The sequence below is a fragment of the Sesamum indicum genome, linkage group LG6, assembly GCF_026168435.1.
Source record: "Sesamum indicum cultivar Baizhima isolate 11 linkage group LG6, ASM2616843v1, whole genome shotgun sequence".
Lineage (NCBI taxonomy): Eukaryota > Viridiplantae > Streptophyta > Magnoliopsida > Lamiales > Pedaliaceae > Sesamum > Sesamum indicum.
Window position 1 is genome coordinate 11004988 of NC_142662.1, and position 27880 is coordinate 11032867.

Genomic DNA, 27880 nt, shown 5'->3' on the forward strand with positions numbered 1-27880 from the left:
GCACTCCAATTCGTTCCATCAATTTTAGAACATTTTCTCCCACAACACAACAAATAAAATAAGAAATTTAATTAATAAGTGAAACAAATATAAAATAAATGAAATAATGGTGACTTTCTCATTACAAATAATTTTTAATATATAATAAATCATAAATAATTCTTATTATGCAATATAATTTGCATATAAACCATTTCTATTGGAATCCAATTATCATATAACATCCAAGTTAGAATTCAACTACTAACTTGATTTTACATAAATTAACTAATTACAAAGTTACTATACATGATTTAACAATCTATTATTATAAGAAAGAGATATAATTGTCATCACAAAAAAGAAGAAATATAAAAAATGACAAATACTATCTCCATTATCCTATGCAAATAAACTAAAAATTAATTATAAAATTATTTAACGACAGTCATAATGAAGAAATATAATAGCTAACCATTCACAAATTTATAATATACACAATAACTTAGTATGCTTTTCATTTACAGTTATATATATTATTATGTTATATTATAATAAAAGTGTGAACACCACTTATGTATTATTTCAATTATATACTCTTTTAAATAATAAATCAGAGTGTATGAGGATGGATCTACTCTCACCTTTTTGGTTGGAAGGTTTTGTTCAACAACTGTATTCATCACCCGCCAATTCTCATGCTGTCAAAGAGTTGTATAAGCGAGGAGGAAGTTACTTCAACGTGAGTCCAAGCATGCAAGCAAGAACACAATCTCTACCACAGGAGCAGATTAACTTTACAAGAGTTCTACAATATGTTGGTTGACTATATATGCTGTGAAAAAAGAAAGTTGAAAATGGAGAACAACAACAGAGTTTCAGCAGCAAAGAAGCAAATATGTAAGGTGGTAGAACACAAACGCTATTATTACTAGATAAATTAAATCAGAGCAGCAAAAACAATGAAGAAATACGCTCCAATTAGTCAAAAATCCAAGAAAATTAGAACCCAACAACACAAATCATTGGGGGACAAATGATAAAAATGATATGATAGCATATGAATAGTCACCTGCACCACGGAACACCAATGCTAAAGCACTTCCAGGAACATCACCATGGTCTTCTCACCAAGTGTAGCAAATGTAACTGAAAAAAATTTATGTGATGAAAGAAAAAGAAAGAACTATAATTAGAGGGCTACACGACAAATTTGAAGAAGTTGCACATGCGACAGGTACCGTAACATATATTAGATGAGAAACCACAAGAGATTCTTTAAATTAAATACTATGTCCAGTGTAAAAAGACAGTTCAAAGGAAAATTAAGTTCTCTAGATTTAAATGCAGAACGTCCATAAAACATCCATGCCACCACCACACCTGGATTTGCTAGTAAAAAAGTAAATCAGGAAAAGACAAAAAATGAAACTTGAATCAGTTATAGAATCTTCATGACAACTACATACAAAGTAGTTAAAGCCAAGAAGATCTAAGGACGTAAATTTGAAACCTTTTAATAACACAAACATGTAGAACATATTGCTTTCCTCTCTTTTTTTCCGTCAGTTATCTACATCTAATAGAACCAACAAAGTACTTACAAAAGAAGCAGCAGCAAGTATTGCCTACATATCAGAAAAGATATGTTAAGAAGCCTGCCCTGTTATAGTGCTCTGAATTTCACAACATTCAAAGAAAATATGCAAATACCAATGCAAGAAGATGGGGCAATGCTCAAGTAGCACCCAATATGTTTTTTCTTTGTCAAAATGCAAAATCTGCAGCATTTACCTCAGGGGACTCCAAGTTTGAGTTTAATGTGAATAGCTCTTTTGCTAATTTATTTTTCAGCATGCTTGCAAGTTTAGGGGTTAGTAAAGCTCTAAGGGCATCAGCTGCAGCCTGATTGTAGGGTGTCTGTGATCTCCTCGTCAACCAAACCACTAAGCCTTGTATTTGAACGCTAGTTCCAACACCATGTGCATCTGTCTTATCTGATTCCTCTGCCGTCGAATCATATTGGAGCAACAATGGTATAAGGTACCTGAACAAACAAAAAGTGACCCTATAAAACCAGAAGTTTCTGAAATCTACATGGATTCAAACAAAATAATCCACCTGAGAAAGACCATAACATCACGATAAAGCAGTTTGCAACAGTGGAGTGGTTTTTAAGATATAACAGGCACATAGCAGCTGATGCAGAGGCCTTCAAGTTCACAATGTTCATAAACCATAAACTTCCACAATGCCGTAGAATAAAGAAATTTTGTCTTTCAAAGAATAGTCACCTTAAAGTACCTTCAAAACTAGTTTCTTCTTGATTTGTAACAGTTCTTTACTTGGGGGGTTGGAATCTTTCTATTCCATATATATTCGTTCCTGAGCTTTTTGACATAATAAAAGAAGCGGTTCTTTCAAATTGTTTCTCATTATTGAGAAAAGGTAACAAAGATAAAATATGAGCTTGTTTTATAGCAATAGTAATTAATCGTTGTTGTTTCCAAGATTTTGTTCAATTTTAAAATAAAAGTTGGACTCTCTTCGCAAGCAAATTGACTCGACAAAAGGTACCGAACAAATAAACATTAACTCTATGAACCCTCAAGTTTGTAAATGGACCTCGATTCAAGTAACGGACCACAAGAGAAAACTATAACATCAAGGTATGGCAGTTTTTTGAGAAACATCGGAGTGGTTTTTGTAAGATGTAACAATCATGTGCCAGCTGATGCAGTGGCTTCAAAATTCATATTGCTCATAAAGCTTAAGTTTTCACACTTCACGTAGAAAAAGTACATTCTGCCATTCAAATAATAGTCACCACAAAGCATCTTCAACACTAGAGTTCCAACATTTTGTTCAATTTAAAAAAATAAAAATATGACCACCTTCACAAGCAAATAAGTTTTCTGTACAAGCTCAGACAGACACAGAGAAAATGCCAGCAACAAAGTCATCCACATGAGCACAAAGAGTATAAATAGACCAATATGGGTAATTTCATTATTCAATATCCATATATGAGCTACGAAGAATTATATGGGCAAAAGAGTGAAAAGTAATGATCGAATAGAAGCAAAGTCACTTGGAGCCAGGTTAAGCGACAAATATAAAAGGACGGTCAAGAGATCCATAACAGAAAGAGTAGTGTTCTGCAAACTTCCAGAAACTAGAATCTCATGCTAGAAACTGATGAAAGCATAATCATAACAATATAATAATCTATCTTACCACAGTACACCAGCCTTCAGAAGGGCATTTTGAATTTCAGAGGAGATAGAAAGGTGAGCAATGGTCTGCAGGGCAGCATCAATAGCAGCAGGAACAAGCTCAAGTTCAGTGCAATGAACAATGTCATCAACTAATCCTGAAAATTCGAGCATCTCAGTTCTCGCACTTTCAAACTGACTCAAAACTGAAAAGGTTCGCATTATGTTAGCAACAAAAGTAGTGCACGGTTCAGTGGCACGAGTTGTTGGTTGGACCACACACATGCAACGGGAAAGGAGGGTTGCAAGAAGTGGTATTCCACCATCTCTCACAAGCTCTTCACTATTCAATGATGAAGACTTGCACCTGATAGTTAAATAAGTGGAAATAGCATAAGCCAAAGTACATTTACAAAGTACTTATCTAAAGAAGAATGATATGGAAATTAAAGGCAGATGATGAATTTACGTCAAACAAACAAGCTCCGAGGATGCAACTAGAAGATGTGCTCGATCAGAGGAAAGAAAATTGTTATCATCCTTGTCCACTGTAATGGCACTTAAGAGCATAGGATATCCAGCATATTTTAATGGCATCAATACAATCCATATCACCTATATAGAATACACTGGCCCTTTAAGAGAAGCAACAACCTCCAAGTCTGGGGACCTTGCAATCCTTGCATGGTCACCTAAGGGAGAGGAATAAGAAAGCAGTAGATCACTAAAAAGAAAATATGAAACATAGAACTCAAATATGAAGAAATACAACCAATTAAAGAGGATTGCGTTCCGGCCAAAGACATGCCTCATAAAAACCCTCATATGTAGGGTTCAACTTAGGAATTTTGTCCAACTTTGCTGATCATATTCCAAGAAGTTTACTGATTGCAGAATGAAATATTAGATGGAGGCAACAAAACCAAACGGAAACATATGTAAGTAGTCCAAACCTCATAGGAAAGCCCTATGATTTACATTTTCACTCTTCCGCAAAAGCCACTTAAATTTATATATTTAAATTTATTTCTTGGTCCACGCCTTAAATTGAGGTAGTATCATATCTAAGAATTAAATATATAGATAGTCCCGTGTCCTTCCTAGTTCCAAGATATATTTAAAACCAATACTGATATCCATTTACATGTGTAAAAAAGCATTTGGCTCATCTTGACAGCATAAATACCTTTAGAGCACTTTCTACCAGTCAAATAAACAGCTTAATTGTGAAAACGACGTCTAAACAAGTCGACTAATTCATTTGAAATAAGATCTGGCAGCTTATAGGATCCCTTGTCTATATGTTCTTTTTTTTCCCTCAAGCTTAATCATATAGTCTCCGTTTTTTATGAGTAACGACAGATCCTCACACAGGATCAAGGAATTTGGCATACCTGCAAGCACTCATAAGCTTTCTGCACTGCCAGAAACTTCTCCCTCCCTTCAGGATTATTGTTTGGATGATACTTCATTGCAAGTTTCCTATGTCTCTTGAGCTTTTCCTCATCAATATACTCAATCTGCTTTGATATATTAGGTATCTCCTCAACTGACTCAAAACTTGCTTTCTTAGGGGCGTCGTCTCTGGATACTTCATCAATGGAGATCTCTAGTATCTTGCAAGCTTCTTCTTCAGAAAGGTCCATTGGCCTTCGAGTTAACTCTTCTCTCCACATTACTAGCAATATTTGCAAAAACTCAACATGTTCAACAATAGGTCAATTAGGTAATCTAACTTCATCACATAAGTTTCGAAGATAATAAAGATGACACCACATTTCATCTTTCAGCTCTGGATATGTCACTGGTGGCATTGGAGCATGGTCATATAAGGAATGACAATGCTGTGACAATTTCTGAGGGAAATCACCAAGATGCTGAAGAACCTAATCAAATAAAACTGAGATAAATGCAGCACTTATTTGCATTGAGGATGACTCAAGTACCACCATGTTTTAGAATGTAAATACTAAATGTTAACAAAAGATGCTTGGGGTGAAAGACAAGTAGCAAACTCCAGTTGCAGATTCAGGGCTACCTGACGGATTAGATTTTCTGCTAGCATCTTGTGTGTCCAAATAATCTCAGGAGTGTCAGAATCAGAAACCATTGCTGCGGGAAAAGCAACTGGGCCGCTACGTTCCAGTACATAAAGCAATCACTAGGTAAGAGGCCACCTAAAACACTTCGTTTTGCCAAAGGTAGAGAAGAGGAAACTGCAGCTTCCTCACCACCATGAAAAGCTTGATAAACATGAGTCACCGAGAAGAGTTGGGCAATTGAAAGAAGATTAGATCCAGGGTAAGCCAGAGCAAAATAAAATGCGCCTGTACTGTATAATCGGATCATTGCTTTTGGGTTCCTAGTAACTATAGCTTTCAGCAGAGCAGCAGCAGCATCAACAATAGTCGGTTCACGAGAAAGCATTACCTGCACATAAGAAATAGAGGAAAGAGTTTGGTTCATTAACCGAAGCTCTGAAATTGAGAAACAATGTGCATATTAATGGAGCCACCATCGAGCCACTGCCTAGTTCAGCTTAAAAACAAAAGAAAAAATAACGAAAACATCTCAAACCTCTGTGGAAGGCAAAGGAAGGAACAAAAGTTACCCCACTTCCAAAGTTAAAGTGTTATAATATAATTACCATGAAAAGGCACAAGAGAATATGAAAAGTTGCATCTTTAAAACACCAGGAGTTAAAGGATACTAGTACACGTGGATATCCTAAGTGCATATTACAGGGAAACTATATCTTAGTATAAGGAGGTGCAACAGTTCCAGTGACCCTTCTACAGTTGTTTGCTCAATCAGTCTCCAATGTGCATCTCATGTGAGAAACCACAAATGCGAGTACTTTTACAAAGTTACAAACATTATGTATAGTCCGCAAATAGTGAATCTCATTTCAATTTCATGCTAAACCAAATTTACAAGACGAGGTCACTGTTTCTGACTCTTATGTTCACTTATATCTGCATCACCAGCTGAGTAGATGCAAGAGATAGTAGTTTCAAAATCTAAGCCACAGCCCAACAATACAGTTTAACATAGAAAGTGGTATGAGATTACGTAAATGATCCACCAGTCAATGCAAATTTCACAAACCATAAAATATTGTCCTTAGTAACCACAAACAGAAGAAAATCCCAGAGTTGAACTCATTTGGATAGCATCCTATTCCCATTTAATATATTACCTAGAAGGAAGATGGCTTGGGGAACAAAAGGAACATCCGTTCTCTCCCCCTAAGCAGACTTTCAAATCTGCCTGAAAGTCTTTCGCAAGTTTGGCGGTGTAATTTTCTTCGTTGCCTGCAGGGAACAGTATGGAAATCAGACCACGGATCAGAGAATGGTGCAAAAAAAAGTTCAACACATCATTTTATTGCCCCATAAATTTTAAACAAAAAAACTACAAACAAAGTCTATTTGTATTGTTTGAGTTTCAAGAGATTGCAAGATTTCTAGGACACCACAATTCGCAGGCAATCATGACACATAAATTGGTTAAAATGGACAGAATAGATGAAATATGACAAAACACAACTGCCGGATCCTCTGTTAAGCAAAGAGACAAAATGACACTAACTTCAACTTGATATTATGTTTCACTAGCTTGCTTAAGTTTAGCTGATGTATCCTTCACCTTCACCAACTGTGCAATATGTAGCCGAGTTTTAAGCCTGAATTGAGTAAAACCAGCGAAAACCTCCAACAATTTTTATTACAAGATGATGAGCAATTGCCTATAGAAATTGAATAATGTATTAATTCAGATCCCCAAGATCCGAAAAGAGCTAGAGTAGTTCAATACAAGTTGACATGATGGAGACAGGAAGCACAGAGTTCATGGTGATCCTGATTGGCATCACGGTACCATTGTGGATGATACACAGGTATAGGCAAAAGGATACCAATGCAAGGCCTAAACCCAATAAACTCCAATTCTCAAATTGATCAGCCTACTTAATTATTTCAAAGTTTCATATCTAGATCTATTAACAGGTTGCATATTTCAGAGACCAAATACAATAGAAGGGTTTTGGGGGTAGCTGATTATAAACCAATCTTGAGTAGCATAATCATTCATGATAATGTGAGCATGTACTCACAGAGCTTCACAACTCAGTAAATTACCAAATGAAACAATACTTGAATAGGGGGAGCTCATACCAAATTGACTAAAAAAAAGGAATATCATCAATAACGTCTATTGGAAGATTCGTTACAACAAAATATGACACCTTTTTCTGAATATTAAATTACTAAAAGATCCATTGAATTCTAAAAACCATCATATCTGTCAATTGTGTTTCACATATACTTGGTGTGCAAACTAGTTTAAAAAAATATATATGCATTTCAATATTTAATTCATGTATCACATACATTTGGCATGTAAATTATTTTCAGAACAATTCATGCTTTTCAAAAATTCATTTACACTTCATGTTTCCTGATAATCTGCAGTGTCACAACATTACCCACTAAATGTATTAAAACTCATGCACTATGCCTGATCAACCCACAAATTCAGAGCATATGATCTATTATCCTGGCGGTTCTATTACCTAGATCCAAACTAGACCCCACTATTAGCTGACTTTATCCTGCCCATCCTATGCCAGAGTATGGAAGAACTACTTAATACGCCTGCATCTACAGTGCAAAGTAGATCAAACATACATGTGAAACGAAGATACAGAAATCTTCTCAGCAGCTTTAATTTTCTTAAGCCTAAATAAATCATTATTCACTTAGCATTCTCGCATGCTAATCAAAAAACTCACGAAACAATCACAATACCTCAAGAAAAGCTTTTAACAAGGACTTGTAAACTACTAATCCTTTTAGAGCTTTTCATTTTGGTGTGCATATTGTTTTTCCTTGTCATTTTAAAGGAAACATGGAAGATCCCACGGCTGGAAGTCATCTTTGTTGAAAGACTGACTGCTTATAATTTTTTAAAAAAGAAAGGTTAAAAGCAACAAGATTTGATGCAGCTAAATCTGATGGAAAGCAAAACCATGATTAAGCAGGGGATGGGTCAGCTGACCAACCACATAAAGTTGCCAGCCGTTGACCAATTAATGCAAAAAACACGAACTCAAAGGGTTTTAGCTACTAGTTGTTCTAAAGATTTCAGGAAAAACTCACTCAAGAATAGTCAGATAAAATGCAACACAGATTAAGGAGTCATGACTTACATCAGAGGCACTCAGTATGTCACGTACTTTGGTACAATAGGCCCCTTCTGTTGCAAATGCATGCAAAACCTACGCGAACACAGCAAAGGGATTATGACCACAAAGAGATTATGAACACAAATATATTTCTGGAGAAATTAAAAAAAAATAGAACTCAGACCACCTTGAGCAACATATCATAGGAATTCAGAACATAATTTCTTTTGCTAATTATGCACTTCTTCTGTCCAACAAGGTTGGTCTGGCATTTTATGTTAGTTCATTGCAAATGTTCTACTTGGATATAAAGACATTTATCATTGAATCTAAAGGCACCATCTGAATTTTCCAAACCACCATGCAGAAAAGGCAGGGTATGTGTTCACACAAATCATGATATGGTACAGACCTCAATTTGAAGAACCCGGCCAATTGCTGCTTCTGACTCATTCCAGTTCATCTGTGAACAAAGCCCATTTCTTCCCCCAGCTCGCCAATCAAGAAGGCCAAGAAGAACTTCCACAAGACCAACCCTACAACAATTATATGCCATGTTACTATTGCATGACACAGAGAACATGCAACAGTAGTTTTATCAGGATGCATATCCCAATAATATTCTAAAATCAGACTCAATCACCAACCAATATCTTAGCCCAGGTGACAGATAATTGCATGATTTGCATTACTTATGCACCCATCTTAGAAAATTTATCATGAAAACACAGATGAATTTATGCGCATTGCTGTTTTATTAACCACGTCTGCACATTTCATAACAATTCTACAACTTAGAGTCTAAAGAGATATTGATGCTCACTTGAGACCCTGTGCAACAAGTGCATCTCTTGCTCGATTCCCTGCAACTACAACACGCTTTAAGGTTTCAAGAGCTAGGATGCTTCCACCTTGCCAACCAATCGCCTTCATCAGAAGTGGAACTACCTGAAGAAAAAGCTCATCAGAACAATACCAAACTTAGCAACAGATGTTTAATTAGATAAACACATCTTTTGTATAATATTTTCTTGGAGGGGAAAAAAGGGGGGCTGCTTAAAACCACAGCATACCTGGGGTGTCCCAACACTAGTGGCTGCCATAGCTTCTGCACAGGTGGTGCTAGCTGCAAGCTAATGTAGAACACGTAAACAACTAAGGCGAACTCGCTCCTGAGGAGTTTGTGAATTTTGTTGCGACGAACCATCCTCAGATACATAGGTTTCTGAAGCCATTGTTTCTCTGCTTGCTCCATGGGCTACTACAGACACAAGTTTGGGCACATAACCAAGATATCCAACATGATCTGCAAGAGCGGGGTACATCCTGAGTAAAGAGACCGGGGCAGCAGAAAGAAGTAGAGGAAGTTCAGTGTCAACAGCTTGGCCATTATATTGTGAGGCGGCAACGGATGTAAGGTACTGATCCAGCAGCCCTTCAAGAAATCTCTTGGGATTTCTAAGTGGAAATTCGGGATCTTTCAGGAATAACCTAACATAGATCCCTCCAACCTAGACAGCAATACATCATGTAAGTCATTAAACAGAATTAGCGTTCTTTAGAACATCCATGTAATCAATCAAAAACAAAAGAGTACATCTGCAGCACAAAGCAGTTATACCTGAGGTTCATTTCTCATCTCCTGTTGGCCAGAGGCCTGCTCAGGCACATCCCAATCAACAACACGTCCTTTCACCTGTTCACGGTACAGATCCGAAGCCATAGTTGCTATTTGTGCAGACAACAATGCAGCCATTGCTGGAGTCCACACAAGTTCAGGAGTTTCTGTTGTTTGTTCAAGAGCAGTCACAACTGCTTCAGGCAGAAATCCTGCCAGAGTTATCGCCACTCTAGGCCCATGCATAGTCTGGCCAACAAGCTTCCCTAATAGCGAAGCTGCTGCGGCTCTTTGCTGCAACGGAATCTCTTCTATACAAAATTTCCATTTTAGAGCACAAGATAGAATTCTTAAGAAACCGCTATCTATGAGATCAGCATACCTTGTATTGGCAAGAGAACTTCAAGAATGAAAACCACCCCTCCATGCTTTGCAGCTGCCCAAGCTAGCTCCGGCGTGCTTGCCAAGGCATAGAGAACATGCAAAGCTCCTTCACGGCAGCTGGGAGATGAGTGAAGCAACTGTAATAAAATAAGCAGACCAGAGCTATCTGCGACCATTGCTTCCACACAAGGTGCATATGTTGTTAACCGTGACAAAACAAGTAGACATAGCTAAGGAATGTTGCTTGATGAAGAAACAGGAAGAGAAAAGCATTCAAAGAGGGGCAATAGCTTCTCCTTTGTGGAGACCACTGAAGCTAAATTCGGATTCTTTGTCAACAAGTGCTGAAATTACAGAAATTACAGAAAAAAAGGTGTCAAGGGTGACTAAACAAGTGTCAGACGAAAAACCACCAGACTTCTACCTGAAGGGATAGCAGACTGTATTGAAGATTTTTAACTAGTTCGAAATCCTCCCTCTCCAAGCTTTTCCCATCAAGTGATGCTGAAGAATCATCAGAAGAATGCTGCTCGGCAGATCCATCAGTGGTTACATCACTATTAACATGAGTATCCATGCTTGCAGCGGGTTCATTATGGACAAGATGTGATATAAAATCAACAAGGTCAAGACAGAAGTCCTCAGGATTAGTAATTTCAAAATCTGGTTGATCATTATAGACTCTCAAGTATACGTTGCCAATATAGAGCTCCTTAGATAATGCTTCATAAACAAAGGAATGCGAATCTTTAAGGTCATATGAACCATGATGACTAAGGCTTGCACGCTGCTCTTCCACAAATTTCAATAGTTCTGCTTGAGTGGAGGAATTCCAGATTATCTGTGCAAATGAAAGATCAAGTGAAACTATGTCATGATATCTGAGAGTCCCACAAGGTCATCAACTATGGATATAGAGCATCTACAAATGGCCATCACTTGGAACTACAGTATATGTGTTTAAAACATTTTCAATCTAGATAGTTATGAAAAGTAACACCCACACCCCAATTATTATCAGAAAGACAACCTATATATAGATTGTTTTCTTAATCATTATGCAAAAAAACTAAACCTTCAGGCTCGTGAAAAGAACTTCTGGTGCTAAAGCTTCTTTTTTTGTTTTTTTGTTTTTTTTTATGGGGTGGGGAGGAGGAAAATGTGCAAATAGGTTTGCATATCAAACATAAGAAATGCATGGAAACTTCACAACTAGTCATAGATAGGAAGGGCATAGATTTTAAGACCCAACACCAAATTTCTTTGATCTGACAAGATAGATATACGGAAGAAGATACTCTATTAGATGCAAACAAATAACCTCTTCCCTTAAATAACCAATAGTTGACCTGCAAGACATTCTTTGAATTAAATACTACGTCCAGTGCAAAAGATAGTTCAAAGGAAAATTAAGTTCTCGAGATTTAAATGCAGAACGTCCAGAAAACATCCATGCCACCACCACACCAGGATTTGCTAGTAAAAAAGTAAATCGGGAAAAGAAAAAAAAATGAAACTTGAATCAATTATAGAATCTTCATGACAACTACATACCAAGTAGTTAAAGACAATTTGAAACCTTTTAATAACACAAAGATGTAGAACATATTGCTTTCCTCTCTTTTTTCCCTCAGTTATCTACTTCTAAAAGAACCAACAAAGTACTTATAAAAGAAGAAGAAGCAAGTATTGCCTACATATCAGAAAAGGTATGTTAAGAAACCTGCCCTGTTATAGTGCTCTGAGTTTCACAACATTCAAAGAAAATATGCAGATACTGATGCAAGAAGATGAGGCAATGCTCAAGTAGCACCCAATATGTTTTTTCTTTGTCAAAATGCAAAATCTGCAGCCTTTACCTCAGGGGACTCCAAGTTTGAGTTTAATGTGAATAGGAGGTCTTTTGCAAATTTATTTTTCAGCATGCTTGCAAGTTTAGGGGTTAGTAAAGCTCTAAGGGCATCAACTGCAGCCTGATTGTAGGGTGTCGGGATCTCCTCGTCAACCAAACCACTAAGCCTTGACAAGGCATGAGATGCTTTTACAGCATGTATTTTTTTGCTATTTGAACGCTAGTTCCAACACCATGTGCATCTGTCTTATCTGATTCCTCCGTCGTCGAATCATATTGGAGCAACAATGGTATAAGATACCTGAACAAACAAAAAGTGACCCTATAAAACCACAAGTTTTTGAAATGGACCTGGATTCAAACAAAATAATCCACCTGAGAAAGACCATAACATCACCATAAAGCAGTTTGCAACAGTGGAGTGGTTTTTAAGATACAACAGGCACATAGCAGCTGATGCAGAGGCCTTCAAGTTCACAATGTTCATAAACCATAAACTTCCACAGTGACGTAGAATAAAGAAATTTTGTCTTTCAAAGAATAGTCACCATAAAGTACCTTCAACACAATAGTTCCAAGATTTTGTTCAATTTTAAAATGAAAGTTGGACTCTCTTCGCAAGCAAATTGACTCGACAAAAGGTACCAAACAAATAAACATTAACTCTATGAACCCTCAAGTTTGTAAATGGACCTCGATTCAAGTAACAGACCACAAGAGAAAACTATAACATCAAGGTACGGCAGTTTTTTGAGAAACATCGGAATGGTTTTGTAAGATGTAACACTCATGTACCAGCTGATGCAGTGGCTTCAAAATTCATATTGTTCATAAACCTTAAGTTTTCACACTTCACATAGAAAAAGTACATTCTGGCATTCAAGGAATAGTCACTACAAAGCATCTTCAACACTAGAGTTCCAACATTTTGTTCAATTTAAAAAAATAAATGACCACCTTCACAAGCAAATAAGTTTTCTATACAAGCTCAGAAAGACAGAGAAAATGCCAGCAACAAAGTCATCCACATGAGCACAAAGAGCATTATAAATAGACCAATATGGGTAATTTCATTATTCAATATCTATATATGAGCTACGAAGAATTATATGCGCAAAAGAGTGAAAAGTAATGAAAGAATAGAAGCTAAGTCACTGAGCAATATGTCACTTGGAGCCAGGTTAAGCGACAAATATAAAAGGATGGTCAAGAAATCCATAACAGAAACAGTAGTGTTCAGCAAAGTTCTGTAAACTTCCAGAAACTAGAATCTCATGCTAGAAAACTGATGAAAGCATAATCATAACAATATAATGATCTATCTTACCACAGTACACCAGCCTTCAGAAGGGCATTTTGAATTTCAGAGGAGATAGAAAGGTGAGCAATGGTCTGCAGGGCAGCATCAATAGCAGCAGGAACAAGCTCAAGTTCAGTGCAATGAACAATGTCATCAACTAATCCTGAAAATTCGAGCATCTCAGTTCTCGCACTTTCAAACTGACTCAAAACTGAAAAGGTTCGCATTATGTTAGCAACAATAGTAGTGGACGGTTCAGTGGCAGGAGTTGTTGGTTGGACCACACACATGCAACGGGAAAGGAGGGTTGCAAGAAGAGGTATTCCACCATCTCTCACAAGCTCTTCACCATTCAATGATGAAGACTCGCACCTGATAGTTAAATATGTGGAAATAGCATAAACAAAAGTACATTTACAAAGTACTTATCTAAAGAAGAATGATATGGAAATTAAAGGCAGATGATGAATTTACGTCAACCAAACAAGCTCCGAGGATGCAACTAGAAGATGTGCTCGATCAGCGGAAAGAAAATTGTTATCATCCTTGTCCACTGTAATGGCACTTAAGAGCATAGGATATCCAGCATATTTGAATGGCATCAATACAATCCCATATCACCTATATATAATACACTGGCCCTTTAAGAGAAGCAACAACCTCCAAGTCTGGGACCTTGCAATTCTTGCATGGTCACCTAAGGGAGAGGACTAAGAAAGCAGTAGATCACTAAAGAGAAAATATGAAACATAGAACTCAAATATGAAGAAATACAACCAATTAAAGAGGATTCCTCTGCATTCCGGCCAAAGACATGCCTCATAAAAACCCTCATATGCAGGGTTCAACTTAGGAATTTTGTCCAACTTTGCTGATCACATTCCAAGAAGTTTACTGATTGCAGAATGAAATATTAGATGGAGGCAACAAAACCAAAGGGAAACATATGTAAGTTGTCCAAACCTCATAGGAAAGCCCTATGATTTACATTTTCACTCTTCCGCAAAAGCCACTTAAATTTATATATTTAAATTTATTCTTGGTCCACACCTTAAATTGAGGTAGTATCATATCCAAGAAGTAAATATATATATAGTCCCGTGTCCTTCCTAGTTCCAAGATATATTTAAAACCAATATCGATATCCATTTATATGTGGAAAAAAGCATTTGGCCCATCTTGACAGCATAAATACCTTTAGAGCACTTTCTACCAGTCAATAAACAGCTTAATTGTGAAAACGGCGTCTAAACAAGTCGACTAATTCATTTGAAATAAGATCTGGCAGCTGGCAGCTTATAAGATCCCTTGTCTATATGTTCTTTTTTTTTTCTCAAGCTTAATCATATGGTCTCCGTTTTTTATGAGTAATGACAGATCCTCACACAGGATCAAGGAATTTGGCATACCTGCAAGCACTCATAAGCTTTCTGCACTGCCAGAAACTTCTCCCTCCCTTTAGGATTTTTGTCTGGATGATACTTCATTGCAAGTTTCCTATACTGTCTCTTGAGCTTTTCCTCATCAATATACTCAATCTGCTTTGATATATTAGGTATCTCCTCTCAACATGTTCAACAATAGGCCAATTAGGAAATCTAATTTCATCACATAAGTTTCGAAGATAATAACGATCACCACATTTCATCTTTCAGCTCTGGATATGTCACTGGTGGCATTGGAGCATAGTCATATAAGGAATGACAATGCTGTGACAATTTCTGAGGGAAATCACCAAGATGCTGAAGAACCTAATCAAATAAAACTGAGAGTTAAATGCAGCACTTATTTGCATTGAGGTTGACTCAAGTACCACCATGTTTTAGAATGTAACTACTAAATGTTAAAAAAAGATGCTTGGGGTGAAAGAGAAGTAGCAAACACCAGTTGGAGATTCAGGGCTACCTGACGGATCAGATTTTCTGCTCGCATCTTGTGTGTCCAAATAATCTCAGGAGTGTCGGAATCAGAAACCATTGCTGCGGCAAAAGCAACTGGGCCACTACGTTCCAGTACATAAAGCAATGACTCAGGTAAGAGGCCGCCCAAAACACTTTGTTTCGCCAAAGGTAGAGAAGAGGAAACTGCAGCTTCCTCACCACCATGAAAAGCTTGATAAACATGAGTCACTGAGAACAGTTGGGCAATTGAAAGAAGATTAGATCCAGGGTAAGCCAGAGCAAAACAAAATGCGCCTGTACTGTGTAATCGGATCATTGCTTTTGGGTTCCTAGTAACTATAGCTTTCAGCAGAGCAGCAGCAGCAGCATCAACAATAGTTGGTTCACCAGAAAGCATTGCCTGCACATAAGAAATAGAGGAAAGAGTTTGGTTCATTGACCGAAGCTCTGAAATTGAGAAACAATGTGCATATTGATGGAGCCACCATCGAGCCACTGCCTAGTTCAGCTTAAAAACAAAAGAAAAAATAACGAAAACATCTCAAACCTCTGTGGAAGGCAAAAAAAGGAACAAAAGTTACCCCACTTCCAAAGTGAAAGTGTTATAATCTAATTACCATGAAAAGGCACAAGAGAATATGAAACGTTGCATCTTTAAAACACCAGGAGTTTAAGGATACTAGTACACGTGGATATCCTAAGTGCATATTACACGGAAACTATATCTTAGTATAAGGAGGTGCAACAATTCCAGTGACCCTTCTACAGTTGTTTGCTCAATCAGTCTCCAATGTGCATCTCATGTGACGATAAGCATAAATACCGGACAACTGACTCCAATTTTAAATGGCTTGCAAGGCAACCGGTTTATTGTAGGATAAAGCTCTGATCCTATTTTACTCTACGTGCCACACATCAATCTTTTTTGTAACCAAGCTCATAACCAAAGGAATGCTTTAAGGGGCCCAGTGCTTTATGTACGTGAAAGAATGGCCTGCTCGTTGAAGCGAGTAAAGATTGAGGGAAGGGAAAAACAAAATGAACAGCCCTTCATAATTCTTTTGAACCAACTTGTACCAGATCTACGTACAAGCAAAATTTAGAACTCTTTTAACAGAAGTCGGAAATGCTGTACCCCACCCTCGCATATCCATCAACATAATCCTCGACTTACTATCCCTATGCGAATACAAATCATAGAACTGCCAGATTGAAAATCTAAAATATTTGAGGACAAAGGTTGATGGAAATTATTTGAAACCACATATCAACCTTTACATTTTTTAGGCTCTCCAGGTAAATAAACAAAAGATACAACAATAAGCATAACTTTCTGCGTTTTTAGCAATTCTTTATTCTAATAAGTCTGAGTAGATTTTTCAGTTGGCCAAATTGGGACAAGAGCACACACAACCAATAGAAGGACAGGCACTTAAAAATATTACTTGTGCAATATGTGGAAGACAACGTGAGCTTGACAAGATCCTCTTTACTCTGGGGGTTGGTGTAACAATCTCTCTAGCATCATCTATATCTGAATGAGCGGCTACCATACTGTGCAATATGGACAATGCCACATCTCCTACCTGAAAAAGAACACGCCCGTTTTAGGAACATTGTAAAACAAGCATACCCAACTATAGGTAGGTGTATCAAGTAAAGACTTCCATGCCTTTTGCGCAGGAAAAACAGAAATTTCTCTACCATAGATATCCTATTTAAATAACAAAGTAAATAAGAAAGAACCTCGTTCAGTAACTAATTAATAATATATTTAGTCTAAGAAATGTAGATGATCATAAGAGCGAAAAGTTCTTCGTTATCACAGTAGAAATTACTTTATTTCATATTCTGTGGCGAAAAACTGCAACAGAATGATCATGATCATAGTCTGTAGTCCAGTAATTAGTCTCTATAGAAACTAGATACTAATTCAACTCCATCAGTTCAGCAGTAGTTTGATATATAAACAACACTTCAGTGCTATTGAAGATCCCCAAGATCCGCAAAGAGCTAGAGTAGTTCAATACAAGTCAGCAGACATGATGGAAACAGGAAGCACAGAGTTCATGGTGATCCTGATTGGCAATACGGTACCATTCTGGGGATGATACAGGTATAGACAAAAAGGATACCAATTCAAGGCCTAAACCCAATGAACTCCAATTCTCAAATTGAACAGCCTGCTTAATTATTTCAAAGTTTCAGATCTAGATCTATTTACAAGTTGCATATTTCAGAGACCAAATACAATAGAAGGGTTTTGGGGGTAGCTGATCATAAACCAATCTTGACTAGCATAATCATTCATGATACATGTAAAAGAATATGGGGACAATATGTCTACTGTTGTAGACGATTTTAGTATATTGCCATTATTGCACTCAAAAAATCAAAACCATCAAGCATCCTCTAAAATGCTCTCATACTTTATGACTTAGAGATATCCACCAAATTACCTTCATTTAGCTCCAACTAACATGCATCATTCTACAGCGCGACACAGTAATTAGCACTCCAATTGTGATCAAAAGTCATATATTACATAAATGAAGCAATTATTTGCATATATTTCAATTTTAAATAATAATTATTATCTTACCATAGGTTTCTGCACAGGGGCATAACAAGAAAAGGAATGCCGGTAAAATACTAAATTTCCAAGAGACCAATTCTGGGTGATACCAGAAGAGGATCACACATAAGAAAAGAAAACGAACCTAGAACATAAGAGACTGCAAGATCATATGATAACTGGAAGCGAGACACCATTGGACGACACCTAATAGCTGCACTATGTATTGCAGCTTCTCTTGCAACACTCGACGATTCAGTACTAGCCATATCAGCAGCATCTCCACAATAATATTCTAAAACAATAAGATTGAATTTAATTTCAGATGTTGATATTAAATAACTTTTCTAGATAGATCAACATAAATATCGATAGGAATTAAGCCAGTACAAGTGACTTACCAGGACTGAACCCCGAGTGATAAGCTCTTGGGAAGTGACAACAAATTCTCGAGCTTTTTGCACCAGTAGTCAAGAAAAACATTGATTTAAGAGAGTGACTTACAATGCAACCAAAGATTAAATCGCTAAAGATGCAGAACAACAAAAAGTGTTCACAGACCTAATATTAACAAATGATGGTATCTAATTGTATCTGTTGATTTTCAATGGATAAGAAAATCCCTAGCAGAATGCTAAGTCCTCAAAGGTACCTAAAAGATTTTTACAGTACTTATGTTCCATATATTCTTCTCATGATGTAATCTTTTTTTCATTTAAAACACCTTGTTGCGAGCGCATAACTCAATACCACCCAATATCTATTGTCGAGTATGGACTTGAATTTTACTCCTTCAACACTGCAAGAGCATAAAAAGATAAATGCAGGAGAGCACTAACACACCTAGCCCCTCAAAAGAATAGCTCGCACTACCAACGAACTAATGAATGGGTTCTGCATAAGACTGCAGGGGACAAATGATAAACATGATATGATAGCATATAAATAGTCACCTGCACCACGGAACACCAGCACTAAGAAGCACATCCAGGGACATCATCTGGTGTTCTCACCAAGTGTAGCAAATGTAACTGAAAGATATCTGATGAACTTCATTAAAGAGTTTAACAGAAAGATGGAACACAAAAAAGGAATCTGATACATTGATACATACCTGAATAAACCGCATTCATGGGCCAGTAAAGATTTATAAGTGAAAAATTTATAATACTTGTCTATATGCAGCATGGTAGACTTCTTCAACTCTTACATGCAAGCACATACATTTTCCTTTCAATGGGCGATCATGTAAGATGCACTACTGCTATATACTGAACTTGCACGCTCACCCTGCTGGGATGGCAATCTAAAGGGAATAATTCATAAGAATAAAGAAAACTATAATAATATAGAATTTAAATATTGTTACAATAAATACAAGGCCAGAATCTATCTCCTCCTCCTCCCAACCAAAAATATTAGTCACATAAGAAAAGGCATGCCTAAAGTAAAAAATTTTACACACAAAAATTTTCAGCACCAAGAAATGTGACAATTTTTTAATAAATCAATAAAGAAAAGAAAGGACTGCCGCAATGTCTTTAAAGTTATTGCCTCCAACAGAATGAAATACTATGTGCACATAATCTCAAAACACAAACGCCACAATACATTATGCAAATGCTAACTTATCATAACGAGGGTAAGAGGCAAATCACATCACAACACTTCGTTTTGCCAAGTATAGAGGAGGACAATCAAGCTTCCACAAAATCTATGGATTTCTAAATGTTATCATCCTCGATGCTAACACAATACCCTTTTATCTCCTTACATCTACCTAGTCGGGACGGATTTCGCATTTCTTTCTTTTCTTTGGCCACTAATGATTTTTTTTTCTTTTTTCTTCCCCTTTTGCTTTAGTCACGGCTTTTTTTTCTTTTGTTTTTGCCCGTGACTTGTGTTCTTTAGGCCGTTTTCCGGTCTTTTGACGCGAATGACAACACTTGTGGTGAAGGCACCCGGTTACTCAACCAAAAAACGTCGCATTCTGGCCTTTTGACGCGAATGACAACACTTGTGGTGAAGGCACCCGGTTACTCAACCAAAACACGTTTTACCTAAAGTGCTTTGCATACTCATAGCTCCGGCCACCGTTTTACGTGAATAACAACATTTGTGATGAAGTTACCCAGTTACTAAGTGACCTAAACCAGCGGAGTAGATGTAATTTCCTTTTTCTTACTTTCCTTTCTTTCTTTCTTTTTTTTCGGAAGGGGAAGGGCCTTTGAATTTTTATGCATGTCCCATGTTAGGGATATAAGGATCAATCGGGTAGAGTTTTAGCAAACAAATATAATCTCACAAGAATCCTAAGATTTAGTAGAAGCAAAGATATTCCAACTCTCTTTCAAAGCAATTCAAAATGCATGAAATTATGCCTCAACGACTCCACAGTTAATCAAAGCAACAATCACATAACACTAGTGCACATTCATGTCTCAATCTTATGGCTTCGTAAATCACATTTATTTGTCAAATTACTAAAAAAGAATATAAACAGAAGTAGTTTGATAGTAACTGGCAAAAGAAAACAAAACAAAAGTAGTTTGATAGGATAACAAAAGATAAATGAAAACTTAAAAAGAAGTTACCGGAACCATGTGTTAATTAACACTACATATATGTCATGGAATTCTTTACTTTTGAAATGGTTTTATCTCATTTGGAAGGTGAATTGGGCTGTTCAAATCAAAATTAGAATATGAGAAGTTTCATGTAATTTCAATTGAACCGAGAGTCTAATCCTAAAATGCTAAACAATTACAGACATCCCAACAATAAAATGTCTCACAGAGGTTGATATACCACAATGAACAATACACATCGTTTACTTGAATGAGATAACATAAAAGCACAACCAAATAAAACAAAACAAGATGAGAAACACCCACACCACAGTACTAAAGTAATTGGAAACCACTAAAAAAGCATCCAACACCATTTATCAAAGGAACAAACTTGCCATAGATAAAAAGAAAATCACAACCCCATAATGTAGATGATAAATATCAAGAACTCAAGATAACAATGCAAACATATAAAGGAGTGCTTGATGGATGAAATGAAGAGTGAAAGCCAAGAAAATGATCAACTTTTTACCACCATTATCACTTTGCAAAGACTTTCTAGTTTCTGTGTCATTGTTTCCAAAGACCGTCTTTGCCACCTCATACACCTTCCATTCGCGTCCAGCGTGCATGAAGACAAACAGATAATTTTGAAATTCCACAACCAAACTGCATGTTCACAAGAGGAATTAGTGTACTGTGCATCATTAGCCATTGTTGGATAAATAAATTACAAATAGAACTTACTTCTAAAGTCTTCATGACTCCTCAAGCTCTACCGCCTTCTTGGACCATTCCTCCGAACCTTCCGTAAACGAGTGTACAAGCTTGGTTACCTATGTGGTCCAGAAACATTGAAACACAAAGACGTTGACAAATGCATTAGATGTGGCAAATGTCTACACATATATATATATATATGAACAACCAATGCATTGCTTAAAAAGATAAGTAGTTGTTAAGACGAAGCCTTAACCAACCATCAATCATGAACTGAACTTATAAGGACATCATACAACTAAGAACAACATGAATCATTACAAACACACAAACACAGCCAAAAATGACACTCTTATAAACAAGACCGTCGTGCTTTGTTATGTTGATCGCCAGCATGGTAAGTCCTCAAAGGTACCTAAAAGATTTTGACAATACTTCTGTTCCATTTATTCTCCTCCCAATGTCATTGTGCTACTAGTGCTTAACTTAATACCACCCAATCTCCATGCCCAAATATTATACTCCTTCAACCCTTCAACAACATCAAAAAGATAAACGTAGGACGAGGACCAGCCCACCCATCCACTCAAAAGAATAACTAGCCCTACCAATGAACTAATGAATTGGTTCGCATAAGTTTCAGATCTATTAACAAGTTGCATATTTTCGAGAACAAATACAATAAAAGTGTTTTGGGGGTAGCTGATCATAAATCAATCTTGAGTAGCATAATCATTCATGATACATGTACTCACAAAGCTCCATAACTCAGTAAATTACCAAATGAAACAATATTTGAGCAGAAGCTCATCAGCTTCAATATTACCCAAACTGACTAAATACAGGAATATCACGAATAACGTCTACATAAGACCAAACTGTACAGAAAATCCTTATTTGAGGATTGTTCAAACAGCAAAAACACCTTCTCACTCACAATATGGTATTAGATGATGAATGTATTCAACTTGGAAAGGAGACTGATTGTTCGTGGTAATAACCAATAATGATAAACTGTGAAGGCCCTTAAAACCATCAGAAATTGAAGCTGGTTCTTGAATTAGAAGATAAAGAGGGATGAAAATTGGATTTGGACAGGTCAAGGGGACCAAACATCACAAAAGAAAAAGTGGCTTCCATTAAAACTTCATGTAATAGAATTCATCATTCACAAAAAGAACTAGCATGGTTCTCAAAATTAACTGTTACAAGTCATAAGAAAAGTGGAAATCTCTGCTCACCAGATGCATACGAGATTATTTGTCTTTTCAATGGTGAAATATAATGAGCCCCTTGGAATGCAGCAGCGCGCGGTACATTGAGTGGTCTGAAATCAAGGGAATATGCCTTCTGAAAGCCATCCAGAATTGCCATCATTGTCAAGTTTGCAGGTCTCCTGTCTGATTCATATCCTCTTAGCAATGACACCTGAGCAACCACAGAACGCTCATGATTTAGATAAATGTTCATGTCCTACAAATTGTCACATCTTAAGAGCTGGAATAACAAAGGAAGATTACGGGATAATTATACAGACATGTACCCTCAGGTTTGGGTATTATGGATGAAACGAAAAAAAGAAAAAAAAAAAAAAAAGAGGGAAAGGCCTGCGTATTGAAAAATTATGTTTCCACTCTTGCTCATATTTTACATTACATATTCCACATAAAAAACTGGATGCGGTGGGTGAATTTATTATGTAAAGTTGGACTGCATTGGGCGTCTTAATTGTTTAAAACCAGATAGTGTTTTGGTAACATGCTCAAACCTTACGAGATATCTGTCATTATGCTAAGGAATGTTAGCATACCTCCCCAATATCAGATCCAACTGCAATGCCTTCAGCAATAACCTTTCAAAGAGAGTATGCATCTCCAAATCCCATATTAACTCCTTGACCAGCCAAAGGATGAACAGTGTGTGCAGCATCACCGATAAGAACAACATGTGTTAATGCATAGCTAGTACCATGATTCAGAGACAATGGAAACACCATTCTTTCGGAGGCTACTTTAGTCACACTGGGAGGAACTTCAAAACACTCATTGGCGGATACTGTTGTGTCTCCAGTGAGCCAAGAGAATGCAGCTGCACCAAATAGTTGAGAATTTGGATGTGGCCCATAGCCATTGTCAAGAGCACGATCTATTTCTCTCACAAAATAAACTTCTGACATGGATTTGCGGTTCAATGACTCTTCAGGGGTCATTGTCCAGACGATATTGCTGAAATTGTCCCCAATTGGCAGAAGTGCAATAGGGCCATTAGGGAGAAAACATTGCCAAGCACAATGGTTTTCCTCCATATGCTCTACAGTACATATAATTGCATTCTGAGAATATTTCCATCCAGTTGGATTTATTCCCGCTAAATCCTTAACTCGTGATTTGGACCCATCAGCTCCAACCTTCACTAAGCACCATATAGCAGGAGAGCTTAATTCAACATCTTTTAAGCATTAAGAGTAGATTGATGGTTTTTTCTTACAGATATAAGGAGAAATTTGAATAGTTAAGTTCTACATGAAACTTACCACTAATTTGGCGTACAAGCTATTCCCATCACTATGTTCCAATTAGCTAAAGATCCATGAGGACTTGATGCGGATCTTGAATGTATGGTCATTGAGCTTAATCTGGAAGGATATACTTTCTGCTGGAAAGCTGTGTTCTGTAACAAGTATAATGTCACTCAAAAATAGCAAGGATACACAGTAAGATCTTCAAATTAAAGTACAAACAATTAATGAACCTTGCGAATATTATGAGTAATTGGCAAGCTTGCGGAAAATTAACAAAAAACTTTCATCAACAAACACTATTCCAGGCCTCAAGAAAGCATCTTACTCTATAATAAGGAAGATGATCTCTCCTTGGAGTTACTATAGTGACAGACTATACCTCCCTCTATTGAAATTATCAAAGCCTCCGCTCCAAGTTCTCTTCATTGTAAAAAAAAAGGCGCAAAAGGAAAGTTCCAAACTACACTCACTTAAATAAACCAATAAACAAATAAAAATTAAACAATTATGAGGACCTTCCACCTCTTTCAAGTTTACAATAGTTCCGTGCCTAATCTCCTTAGTCTGCAGAAATATAAATGTGTATCCGTTTTCAGTCTGGTTATGCTAATATGTTATTGTTATCTTTTCAAAAATGCGTATCAGAAAGTCATTCTGAAACTACAGGACTGGGCTTTAATAGTTGGTCTCCTGTGTGAAGATGTAACAATGTTTTGCTAGTGTCGGGACATGAACTCAAGAGGAGCATGACAATACTTACAGAATCAAATGTCTCTAGTGGAAGACTCTCCAAGTGACGTCGAATGACTGCATTCCCTTCACGATGGACCAGTTTTAAGTTAACCAATCCTGAAATGTCAAGGCCACCATCTGTTAACTTCTTTTCTCGGTCCTTTTCAGGAACCTCGTTGAACATCCATAATTCCGATCCTGGAGCCAAAAACGCCTCTAACACCTAAGAAATAGCACAGCAGTGTAACAAACAAGTTCTACAGATAAGAATCAACGAATTCAGAAGCCTAAAGTTAAACTAATATAGCATTTGAAAAAAAATTTATATCCAGAAAGTGATATTAGAGATGGTTTAAAAAGCAATTCAGTTTTGGATTAAGATCAGGGTGCGCACATTGCATGTCAACATTTCACAATCAGATGTTCAAAAAGCGATTAGCATTACAAAGGGCGTGAGAGAATGCTCTATTTTGTCGATGAGCAATTAAAGGAGAAGCTGACTGAAGAACAAGACTAAGATAACATGCTTAGAATTTTTTGGGAAAGACGAAACTTAAGAAGCATATGCACAATAGATTTGTACTCATCGTATATGGTGTCAGCATCTCGTCATCCTTCACATGGGAGAGGTGCATTCTTTTGTAGTTAATAGTTAACCAAAATGAAACAGATTAACCATTTTTCTCTATAGGCCATTATGGGTACAGAGTAGATTTAATTGTCAAATAACAAATCATACTAAGTTTCATCTTATGTTGGACTTTTAACATGCTGCTGAGTATTATAAGTGCCAGACTTTAACTTGTCGAAACTGCAAGGGCCAATATTAGACTAGTTATGAACTACTCATCGACCCTACAAGTTAGATCATCCTCGTGATGACAAGCCTAAGTAGGAACTGGAGGCTGCAGCTCAGGCTACCAATTGAGATTGAGGCATGACAAAATTATCACCTCCCCTTAGAAAATGAATTGATTGGCAATAACACTTAATTTTTTTTTATCACTTTAGCATTTTTTTTCCTACCTTTTCCACAACCAACACACACACGCTATGCATAAAGCAATTTGTCTTCAACAGCCAGGAATTGCTACAACACATTTAAATAACTTTAACCCATCAAACCACACTTCGTAAACTGAAAGAAATCTAAAAAGTGCAGTATAAGAGAGATTAATACGAAAATAAATGAAAAGTAAATGTAACAAGTAGAGAAAATCACCATAATCATATCGTCAATGTCACGTCGCCAACCACAAAATAGAATCTTTTCTGGGAATTTTGGAGGATCAATTATTTTAGGACATAGACCCTTCCGACTCTGCACGAGATATGGTGTATGAGAACCACATCGAATGGTACATGTGTATAGGGTTTAACGCATCCTGTAGAAACCATCAAATGTGTCAAATTAGAGAGTATGACCTTTGGTAATGGACCTGGGGCATATGTGTCATCATCCTCAGCTATGACAAGAATCTCATCACCTTCTCGTAAAATATAATTATCATCTGGATTTATTTTGATCTTTCCACCATCTGCAAAAACCTTTACTCACAAGGAATTGCATCAGGGAAAGAAACGAGTACATCTTCAAAACAAAGGCCATCCAGATCCGGCCATCTTTTGATATAAAACTCTGCATTTTCAAACCCCAAAATGTCTTCCCACATCTGCAAAGTCAGGACGCTATTTAAGTACACCCAAGAAAAATGAAAGAGCAAGAGCAACTGCTGATGTCATATCCACAGGCTAAAAAAAGCAACTTCAGCATTTCATGACCTCACTTCTATTAAAAATGGAAACTGAAATTAATGAAACATTTTCAAGCAAAAAGGATGTTATAGAGGATTACCATAACTGTCATGGAATCTCTACTTCTTTCAATTTGATAAGTTTAGTGTTGATTATCAGAAGCACAGAGATTTTACTTGTTAGTTGAACAACCAGGAAGAGAAGAATAAAGTTCTGTGAGCCAATACTTAAGAAGAATCATATTTTGGATGGCTGTTGTTAATTAATGAACATAGATTTCTAGTTTTGAAGTTCACAAAGTTAAATACATAGACCGTTAGAGGATCATTCGTTTCTTGCAGACTATCATAAAAAAGCACCTTGATCCACTTAACTGTTAACCAACACAAATAATCATTAAAAACATGGTTTTCAGCTGTAATTGATAACTATAATTAGTTACTCAAGGAAAAAGCAATCTTCAACTAACATGCAGCTCTAGTTCTGATTGTGTGGCAATTAAGCTACCTTATTTAAATTATTTACCAGAAATATAAGCACTGCATTCTTCATTTTTGTTTTTCTTTTTTGCCTTTTCATTTCTTCTCTTCATTCTCTCAAATATTATTCCTTGCTTACCAATAGAGGCATAACCATGCATGACATTGTAATTATTAGCTTTCTTCTATATGTAAAAAAACAAACATTTTCCAACATTTAAGTACCGGTAAGCATGATAATAAAGATCTATGAAGCACTTTATTCTCCACAACGCACCTAAATGAAAACCACAAACAAGATTATCTGTGAACATTACAGGTTTCATCACGGAAGGAGACAGCTGCAGAATTGTGCTTACCCTAGTATTTCTTTGTTAATGTCTCTGGCATTGTACCTTGTATATCCAAAACCAGTGTAATTCCAAACCTAGAAGAAGACATTCATCAAATTCAGATGTAAACGGTTCCAACAATCCTTAGCAACGTTTTAACTAATTTTAAGTAGAAGAAAATTACTGACCATATGATATTATAATAGCGCAAGTTAAACACATTAGGATTGTCAAAGCAAAAATTAAATGAAAGAAGCACTAGAAAGCAAGATAAAGATGACATGTAAGATGGAGGGAGAAAGTATTTGCAAGCAAGAAAGTGAGAGCAAACTTAGGACATCAACAGAGAGTATTCCAGTATTCCGTCTTTATCTATCAATATATGAACAATGAGAAAATATTGGGCCAAGAAGGATTGTTCAAACAGCAGTAACATTTCGCAATACCATAATTTGAGGCCTCCTTCTCGCTCTGTCACAACCTCTGTTTTTCTTGGTTTTTTTTACTCTGTTTTTTGGGTGAGAAATGAACACAAGAAAAAAGAAATTGAGGTGAGAGGGTTTCACCATGTGAGTGTGGGTGGGGTTTGATGACGGGGAGAAAACGGTGGTTTAAGGGTTTTTACCAGCGGGGTTTTCCTTTCTTGGATTTGTACCCACAGAACTGCGGCTTCTCTCCTTCGCCGGCTTTGGCTTTCTTGGAGGGAGAAAATGAGGGGTATTGTTTGAGGTGTGAGAAGAAGAATTGCAAGAGGTGTGACGG

General features: G+C 36.8%; 1 protein-coding gene and 2 pseudogenes across 3 annotated transcripts; all 3 read right to left on the reverse strand.

The window, feature by feature from the left end:
- Positions 1–229: 229 nt before the first annotated feature.
- Positions 230–27880, reverse strand: LOC105180367 (dnaJ homolog subfamily C GRV2-like; annotated as a pseudogene). The gene is made up of 25 exons (XR_016066218.1): positions 27565–27880; positions 27146–27213; positions 25978–26225; positions 25775–25873; positions 24581–24775; positions 16880–17020; positions 15439–15834; positions 14943–15284; positions 14008–14230; positions 13561–13905; positions 12241–12534; positions 10806–11222; positions 10380–10725; positions 10001–10308; positions 9453–9890; positions 9203–9327; positions 8792–8915; positions 8404–8472; positions 6394–6508; positions 5233–5624; positions 4589–5080; positions 3664–3886; positions 3217–3561; positions 1052–2026; positions 230–680 (listed from the first exon to the last, which is right to left on the reverse strand). The product of XR_016066218.1 is annotated as a dnaJ homolog subfamily C GRV2-like (transcript).
- Positions 1747–5660, reverse strand: LOC148787750 (dnaJ homolog subfamily C GRV2-like). The gene is made up of 7 exons (XM_088881354.1): positions 5334–5660; positions 4966–5080; positions 4589–4872; positions 3823–3886; positions 3664–3742; positions 3217–3561; positions 1747–2026 (listed from the first exon to the last, which is right to left on the reverse strand). The coding sequence occupies exons 1-7, from the start codon at positions 5658–5660 to the stop codon at positions 1747–1749; spliced, it is 1494 nt and encodes a 497-aa protein (XP_088737480.1).
- Positions 18168–24246, reverse strand: LOC148787751 (uncharacterized; annotated as a pseudogene). The gene is made up of 9 exons (XR_016066208.1): positions 24200–24246; positions 24051–24078; positions 23833–23969; positions 23110–23706; positions 22541–22727; positions 21327–21415; positions 18963–21248; positions 18411–18463; positions 18168–18304 (listed from the first exon to the last, which is right to left on the reverse strand). The product of XR_016066208.1 is annotated as an uncharacterized LOC148787751 (transcript).